The sequence below is a fragment of the Neophocaena asiaeorientalis genome, unplaced genomic scaffold, assembly GCF_003031525.2.
Source record: "Neophocaena asiaeorientalis asiaeorientalis breed wild unplaced genomic scaffold, Neophocaena_asiaeorientalis_V1.1 scaffold319, whole genome shotgun sequence".
NCBI classification, from domain to species: Eukaryota; Metazoa; Chordata; class Mammalia; order Artiodactyla; family Phocoenidae; genus Neophocaena; species Neophocaena asiaeorientalis.
Window position 1 is genome coordinate 1,997,579 of NW_020174103.1, and position 8,989 is coordinate 2,006,567.

Genomic DNA, 8,989 nt, shown 5'->3' on the forward strand with positions numbered 1-8,989 from the left:
GCCAACTCCACTTTCCTGCTTCTCTGTAAGACTCAGACTCTGTCTTTGACTCCTCAAGGCCACAAAGAGGTTGGCTTTCTGGGTGAAGTTCTGCCATTTTGTTTCACAAGGATTGAGGCATGCTCTAAGGCAAAATATAAACCAAAACAAAACCATAAAGCTGCAAATTTAACTCCATGCAATTCACTTCTTTTAGTGATCAACTTTTGTCCTGTTTGTACCTGATTTTTTTTGCTCTTCAGTGCCTTAAAATACTTTATAATTGTTATCTATGGAAGAGTTAATCCAATATAAGCTACTTCACTATTATTAGAAGTGGAACCATTTACAAATTGGTTTTGTTTTTATCCAGTCTTTTAACTGGCAAGTTTAATCCATATAAGTTCATTGCAGATATTAATATTTTTGTATTTACTCTTGCTATTTCATTCTTAGCTTCCTCTTTTTGCTTCTTCAAATTGTTTTATAAGCTATGTATGGGTTGGCCCCAAAATTCGTGTTTCTATTCTTTTTGTGGTCACCTTGGCATTTTACCACATTTTTTATATATAACTTAAAGACTAAAGTACAGGTACATGTTGTCTACCTCTATGCAATGTAAAAGGACTCTGGAACACTTCAACTCTGATCCTTTCCCCCAACTTATATGCTGGTATTCTCCAGAATTTTGGTTCTCTGTGTGTGTATATGTGTATGTAATGCACACAAAAATTGTACAAACATCTCACAAAGCAGGTGACCATCTTTCAGGTTAAGAAAAACAATATTGCCAGTGTATTGATTTCCTAGGGCTCCTCAACTAAGTACTACGAACTAGGTGGCTTAAAACAACAAATTGTCTGACAGTTCTAAAGTTTAGACATCTAAGGTCAAGCTGTTGGTAGGGTCGTTGTCCCACACACAGCTTCTGGTTGTTAATGGCAATTGTAGGCATTCCTTGGCTTTTAGATGCATCCATCCCTCTAATCTCTGCCTCCATCATCATGGAGCCATCTTCTACCTATGAGTCTATCTTCACATAGCATTTTCTTCCAATAAGGACACCAGTCGTATTGAATTAGGGCTCACCCTAGCGACCTCATCTTAACTTGTTTACACCCACAAAGACCCTATTTCCAAATTAGATCACATTCATAGGTACCAGGGGTAAGGACATACCTTTTTTTGGGGGGGGCACAATTCAACTCAAAACAACTAGTACCCTAGAAGCATCCCCCTCATTTAATTTTAATTAATTAAAATACAAATAGCCACATATAGTTAGTGGCCATCATACTGGACAGCACAGGCATAGTCTATATTCTTTTGGGTCTGGATGCCTTCAGTCAACATTGTTTTACAGATTCACCTGATTGTTAGCATATAGCTTTGGTTTGTTCATTTTCAATACCTCTATAATAATTTTACACATATATCACAACTCATGTATTATTTATAGACATTTGGTTGGCTGTTACAAGTAATTCCCACACTTCTGGGAATGTATACTGCGGCGGGGACTTGCTGACATTCAGCTTTAGTAGGTTATGCCAAGTTTTTGTCCAAAGTGGTTGTTCCAATTTCCTTCCAGTACTGAATGTGAGTTCCCGCTGATCTACTGATACATCTTCACTAATCATTGAATTATTGGTCTCTTTAATTTTAGCTAGTGATGGTCATTTCTTTGTGGTTTGAGTTTACATTTTTCTGATGAGTAATGTTTATTGACCATCCTCACATCTTTTGCCAGTGCCTTTCCAGATTTCTTGACAGTTTTCTTTTGGATGATCTTTTTTTTTTTTAATTAATTAATTTATTTTTTGGCTGTGTTGTGTCTTCGTGCAGGCTTTCTCTAGTTGTGGCGAGCGGGGGCTAGTCTTTGTTGCAGTGCACAGGCTTCTCATTGCGGTGGCTTCTCTTGTTGATGAGCACAGGCTCTAGAGCACAGGCTCAGGAGTTGTGGCGCATGGGCTTAGTTGCTCTGCGGCATGTGGGATCTTCCCGGATCAAGGCTCGAATTCGTGTCCCCTGCATTGGCAGGCGGATTCTTTACCACTATGCCACCAGGGAAGCCCTGGATGATCTTTTTATTGATTTTTCTGGGTTGAAAATCTTTTAGTTCTCTCTGGATACAAGCAAGATCCATGTATTGCAAATATTTTCTCTCACTCAATGTCTTGTCTTTTTACTCACTTATTGGTGCTTTTGGTGGAGAAAAGTAATTTTAATACATTCCAAAGTACGATTCTTTTTCATAATGTTTTTTGAATCCTATTTAATAAATCTTTCCCTTCACTAAGGTCATGAAGTTATTCCCATGTATTGTCTTCTAGAAGCTTTGTTGTTTTGCCTTTCACAATTATATAGTTAAATATACAGTAAATCTGAAATGTGTTTTTGTATATTCCATAAGGTAGAGGTAAATTTTAAGTTTTTTTCCATATGGCCTACTAGTTGACCATTTGTTAAGAATATCATCTTTCCCCACCTTTCTGCATCACCACCTTTGTTATCAATCTACTTTCCATATATGCATGAGTCTGTTTCTGAGTTGTCTATGCTGTTCCTTTGGTGTGTTCATCTGTTCTTACACTGGTACCACACTTTTTTTTTTTTGCGGTACGCGGGCCTCTCACTGTTGTGGCCTCTTCCGTTGCGGAGCAACAGGCTCCGGACGCGCAGGCTCAGCAGCCATGGCTCACGGGCCTAGCCGCTCCGCGGCATGTGGGATCTTCCCAGACCGGGGCACGAACCCGTGACCCCTGCATCAGCAGGCGGACTCTCAACCACTGCGCCACCAGGGAAGCCCCCCACACTCTTAATTACTGTAACTTTGTAATAAGTTTTCATAAAAATAAATCTTGTCACCCTTTTCTTCTTTGCTAAGAGCATCTTGGCTTTTCTGTGCATTTCTTCATCCCTTTGAATTCATCTTAGGGCAACTCACTGACCCAGAATCTAGCTTTAACTTAATGCAGTGTAGAGTAGCTTGTAGTGTTTTAAATTGCCAACTACATAACACTAGTGCCCCAGCTCAGAGGAAGGTGCGGCTGTATCTTAGAAGAATTACCGGTGTCTGTGAACCAAGTAGGCTCTGGGAGACCGTGGACTGGACAGGATGAGATAAATCTGGTGTGAGAAGCTACTGAAGGCCAAGAAACGGACACCTAGTTCCACCCTCTTGGACCTTAGTAGCATCATTCTTGGGAAATGGAGAAAAAGACCTGTGAACACAAGAATGTCAGTCTTGTTCACTGTTGTATTCTGTGCCTGGTATACAGTGGGCATTCAATAAATATTTGTTCAGTGAGTGCATATGTGTATATGCTTCTCAGAGGACATTATATAGCCATGAGTTTGACTCTTTGCTTAGATACTAGAAAGCTTAAAACTAAAATTTTAATAGCCTTTGAGATTTTGCCATTTCATGGTTTTGGCTTTCTATTTCTGCTTTAAGTCTTATATGCATTACCTCAAATCTTTTTGGAAATACATACTCATTTTCCACGTTGAGTCTGGTGATTACCTGTTAGTGATTCTAGAAGTTTGTTGAGTTTCTACATCCCTAAATGGAAATTACTTACAAGTTTCTTAGCATAATTAAGCTCAGATATATTATAATTCAGTTTGAGATTATATCCAGATTCTCATATTTCAAAATAGTCATATTTTATGATGAAGAAACTGCCAAGTTACCCTCAGTTTCTCCAATTTGTATTTCCTTTCCTTACTGAAAATACAGATGTAGTTGATGAGACTTACATAAAGCACATCTTTATTAGTTTTCTGCTCTAAATATCAAAATTCTATGTTTTTTAATGCAGATGTGGAATTAGAAGAAGCGATTAGAAGAAGTCTTGAGGAAATGTAATTAAAGATATTACCACACAGCATCAAGTGGCCTTGAAGAGACTCAGGACAATAAATTCTTGAGTTTGTTTTCTAAAGGAGATCAGAAATCTGCTAGTACAAATGTACTTGAAAACTTTTTTTTGCTTTCATATGTTCAAAATCTGATATTGCTTTGTATTTTTGTGCTATTTTGCAAAAATGTGTAGAGGAATAGAATACATGGTAATGCAAATACAAATCATGAATTCTAATATAGGTATCATGTTTCCCAGTTAGCTTTGAATTCATTTAGGTTACAAGAATTAAAAATTAGAAAAGCCCTTGACTATTGTTTATATGTTTCCCAAATAGAATTGGTTCTTTAATTTTATTTGTACAGTACAGATGATTCTAGTTTATTTTTTTAGGAGTGAAAATGAATATAAATAAAGCTGTCATAGCTCACTTTTTCTGTAAATTCTGCTTCTCATGTGGCACTAATATATAATACCTTTGAGATCTTTGATTATTGGGAGAGAGTAATGGAAACTGATCATGGAAAGAGATGAAAAATTTTATCAGCAATGTTCTTTGTGGGTTTCACTCATATGTATATCCCTGCTTTAATTAGAGCTGCATATTGCTGGAATAAAAAAATTTTTCTTTGAAAATAGTGAAAAGAAACTTTTGCCATTCCTTTTACCTGCTTAGACTTTTTTTTTTTTTTTGCGGTACACGGGCCCCTCACTGTTGTGGCCTCTCCCGTTGCGAAGCACAGGCTCCGGATGCGCAGGCTCAGCGGCCATGGCTCATGGGCCCAGCCGCTCTGCGGCATGTGGGATCTTCCCGAACTGGGGCACAAACCCGTGTCCCCTGCATCGGCAGGCGGACTCTCAACCACTGCGCCACCAGCGAAGCCCCTGCTTAGACTTTTATGTGACTTGTATTATCTGCTGTTTAAAGGGAATGATGTAAAAAATATTTGCATAGAATTAGGCATATTTTTAATAATATTCTTTTATATATATTTGTGTAAACATAGTATTCTTCAGAAAATAACGTTGAAAGTTCTACTCAGGGGTAATCTTCCTTAACCCTTTAAAATTTTTATTTCATTTTTTCATTTTAGTTATTCATTAAAATGTTAGTTTCCTACTGTTGGTATTAAATATTTAACTTTTAAATGTTGAGGCCACATTGTGAATAATAAAAAACGTTACCTAATTAGGAGACTAAGAAAGGGTTTGTCGTACAATCTTTGTGTATATGCTTCAAGTTATTTGACCCAGAAATGTCATCCCTAAAAATTTCGAGTAGTAATTACTTACCAAACTTAAAATTTTCTGTAAATATAAATTTTTCTTTAAGACAGAAAAAAAATATATCATGGCTAGAACTTTGATCTTTCTCTGCAACTAGATAGTTTAGTGTGAAATAGTATTACTGGGTTTTTTTATTATTATTATAAAGTCTTTTCAATCCACATTGGAAACCAATTTGTGTTTTTATTTCTTAAGCTGTCAGTTCTGTCCTACCTGCTTGCATTTTTTTTTTTAAGTACACATCATAGCTTGAGAATGTACTAGTCATTTTTCCAAAGTGACCACATTGTATTTTTAATTTGCTTGTTAGAGTAGTTAAGGCTTTGGGTGGCAGTCATGGAGCCGGATCTTAAAGACATCTGCAGGAGCTTGCTCAGTAGTGAGGAGCAGAAAGAGTGTTCCAGAAAGAAGAGTGGTCCAGCAGATGTAGGGGAGGTGCCACACACAGGTGGGATGCAGCCTGTGTTCTATTAGGACGCTTGTGTGGTGTCTGTGGTCAAGAGTAACTGAGGCTTTTCATATGACAGGAAAGGGATAATTCATCATGATCCTTTAAATAAGGTAACTGGGTTGTTTAATGTTTTAATTAATAATTGTCACTGATTCTATTTCTACTTAATAAGCAATTAAAAATCACTTTTAAATTACTTCATAAGTTGAAGTTAAGTTAGACACAAGGAGGAGAGGTAGTCTGGATGTTACAGAAAGTTTTGGGGAATATTATCAAGAGTAAATGTTTCTAACATTGACAATGATGCTTACCTGTTTGTTTTTATTCATTTTTTGTTTTATTGTGATTTTTTTCTTGTAAAAAGTTTTTATTGTGATTCCTTATTTTTATACCTGAATAGCAACTTTTGTCAAAGCAATGATGGATAACATATGTTTATTTTAAAAAGGATATGTAGATAATGTACTGGTAGTATGTGGTTGGTGGTATCATTGATTGTCTTAAATAAAAATATCTCGGTTAAGAAGCTTTTTTTTTTTTCTTTCTGGATGCTTGGTATCCTACCAGATCAACCCTTTCTCCTACTCCTTGTCCCCCTGACGATCTGGCCCTCCACTCTGGCATCTCCCAAGAACAAGGTACAGGGACTGTTCTGGACACCCTTGGGCAAGTGCAGCTGGGAGACTCAATCGGCTGGGCCTCAATTTAAAGACTTTTTTTTCCATCATTTTTTACTTTTAAATTTCTTTGAAACAATTCATTTATTCATTCACTCACAAAGTATTTATTGAGTACTTACCGTATGTCAGCGCGGCTGTTCTAAGCACTTGAGATACACCAGTGAGCGAAACAAAGCCTACACTCCTCTCTGGAGCACAGCTGGGGGAGAGGTGACCAGAGAGGAAGGAAAACAGGGAAGGGGAAGATAGTATGGGGGTGGGGCAGGGCAGGAGTGCTTGCTATTTGTAATAGGGAGGTCAAGGTCCTTCTGGTGAACTTGAGCAAAGACCTGAAGGCCAGGGAGTGAGCCAAGCAAATGTGTATGGGGAGGAGCTGTAGGTGGAGGTGAAAAGTCTGGAAGTGAGCTTGATACATCCATGGAAAAGCAAGAAGGCTAGCATAGGCGAGTGAGCGGGATGAGCTCAGAGAGCAACAGGAGATGGAGTCCTCTGAGGCCTCTTCTGAAGACCTTGGCTTTTACCCATTTCACAAACGAGGGGCCGCTGAAGGTTTCTGAGAAGTGGTGTGATGCGCCTTATTTAGAAGGATGACTGTAGCTGCTGTGCTAAGCATAGACATGAGAGCAGAAGCAGGAAGACCAGGTAGGAGGGTATCACGGTGATGCAGGAGAGAAGTGATGCTGGCCGAGACCTGAGTAGGGGAGTGGGACAGGCAAGTGGGAGTAGGCCTGGGTGTTCTCTGAAGGTGGAGCCCACTAGGTCTAGGGCGTGAGAGAAAGTCCAGCACGTTTCCAAAGCTACGTGATAGACTTTCAGACCATTCACAAAATGTCTAAAGATTCCAGGTGTCATGATAGGACAAAACATTTAATGAGGTCAGATAATCTACAGCAACAGTTTATTAGTATTTAGAGTTCAGAGGAATTGGGATCCAGCCTTAAAGGCCTCATCTCTGTTCAATTATTTCAATGGCTTTGATCTCAGATTAAAGGTTGTGATGCAGCTTTAAACTGTTATTATCTCCATTTCAGGTGTCCTGTACATTCTCATCCTTAGAGGCAGAGAGCTATAATGAGATGGGAGCAAAGCGCAAGTATTTAAGTCGATACATCTTTGTACTCCCAGCCCCATTCCACTCACTGACCTTTATAATGTCTGACCAAGTGGTCTACTGCGTCTTTTCATAACTGGAGACTTAAATAAGTGGGGTGTGAAATGGCCTTAAATAATCATTATTTCACTCAAATTCCAACCAATAACTTTTTTAAAACGTGTGGGTGCTTTACCAAAATTCCTTTCTTAATCATCTTTTCTTTTGGTACTTAATTTTATTTATTTTGGCCGCCCCCGGTCTTAGTTGCGGCAGGTGGGAATCTTTCTTGCAGCACGCGGACTCTTAGTTGCGGCATGCATGGGGATCTAGTTACCCCACCAGGCGTCAAACCCGGGCCCCCTGCACTGGGATCACGGTCTTACCCACTGGACCACCAGGGAAGTCCCAACCAGTAACTTTTTAATACAAAAGAAAGTCATTAAAAGTGACTGCATGAGAGCGGGTGTAAAAAGGTTCATTTTGCTCCGTACATCTATCAGCTTCAGTTGTGGCCTCCAGGCTCCTTGTTCTCATCTCGGGAAAGTGCCCAGGAGCCGCGGCCGCGGTTGCATGAAGGGCCCTTTCCACCCCAGCACAGCCCAAGCCCGCTCCCCTTGGAGCCCCTGCGGGGCGGGGCCGGGGGCGCGGGCTCCGCCTCGGGCGGTGTTCGGGGCGGAGACGCGTCCCCGCGCCCAGAAAGGCCTCCCCGCCGCGCCGCCCTCGAGGCCGCCCGCGCCGGACAGAGCAGCGGCTGGCTCTCGTGCACCCGCGCCCGTTTCCCGGTTCCCCGGTTCGCGGGCGGCGTGTCAGAGGAGGCGGGTGGAGCGCGGGGAAGGCAGTGATCTCGGGCCGCCCGCCGGACGCCGATGGCTCAGGCGAGGATCAGCGCTAAGGCCAACGAGGGCCGCTTCTGCCGCTCCTCGTCCATGGCCGACCGCTCCAGCCGCCTGCTGGAGAGCCTGGACCAGCTGGAGCTCAGGTGCGCGGGCCGGCCCTCCGAGCCTGCGGAGGGCGCGCGGGGACCGAGAGCAGGGAGCGCGCGGGCAGCGGGGAGCGGCTGGCAGGGGAGCTGGGCTGACCCGGGCCCCGCGGAGGGCCGCGCTGGGTCGGCGGGTCCCCTCACAAGAGCGGCCGTGTTCTGGGTCAGCGGCCCCGCACGCTCCGGCGGCCACGCTCCTTCGCGGCTCCAGACCCGAGCGCCGGAAGCGTGAGAACCGAGAAGGGAAAGTTATGGGTACGTTACTCGACATGGGGGCTGTGACACTGCCCGTCCGCAGAGCTTCTGGAACGTTCCGTGTGGGGGCCAGGTGTTTCCGGCCCAGTCTTTTCCAATAGTGTATTTCTAGGACAGGCGGCAGTTTAGTGGTCACCGTTGTGAATGATCGATCTCTTTGCAAAATATAAAAATCCATCTGATCCCCTGCTACTTTCAGCCCGGGTGTGTGTGTGGGGGTGGGGGGCGCTCCTTCTCCAGGTCGCCGGTCACACCTTCCAAATGCTGGTCACTGGCCTGAGAACACGAGTCAGTTTTCCCTTCTTAACTAATGACGGTGTTACTAAGTAATCAGTGTGCCATTGCGATAAACACTTGCAAGATGAGAGCCTGAGTTATTCTATTGGGGGAAGTTTGGTG

The 8,989-nt window shown here is 42.2% G+C and overlaps 2 protein-coding genes across 2 annotated transcripts in view; both read left to right on the forward strand.

Annotated features, from left to right (window-relative positions):
- The window catches only part of LOC112406042 (E3 SUMO-protein ligase ZNF451-like), a 57,902-nt gene extending 53,340 nt beyond the window's left edge, over positions 1–4,562 (forward strand). Inside the window, exon 12 of the mRNA XM_024754686.1 lies at positions 3,804–4,562. Coding sequence (XP_024610454.1) covers positions 3,804–3,850 — 47 coding nt within the window. The 3' untranslated portion in view covers positions 3,851–4,562. The remainder of the gene's footprint in view (positions 1–3,803) is intronic.
- Positions 4,563–8,074: 3,512 nt separating this feature from the next.
- BAG2 (BAG cochaperone 2) overlaps positions 8,075–8,989 on the forward strand; it is an 11,935-nt gene continuing 11,020 nt past the window's right edge. The window contains exon 1 of the mRNA XM_024754687.1: positions 8,075–8,335. Coding sequence (XP_024610455.1) covers positions 8,223–8,335 — 113 coding nt within the window. The 5' untranslated portion in view covers positions 8,075–8,222. The remainder of the gene's footprint in view (positions 8,336–8,989) is intronic.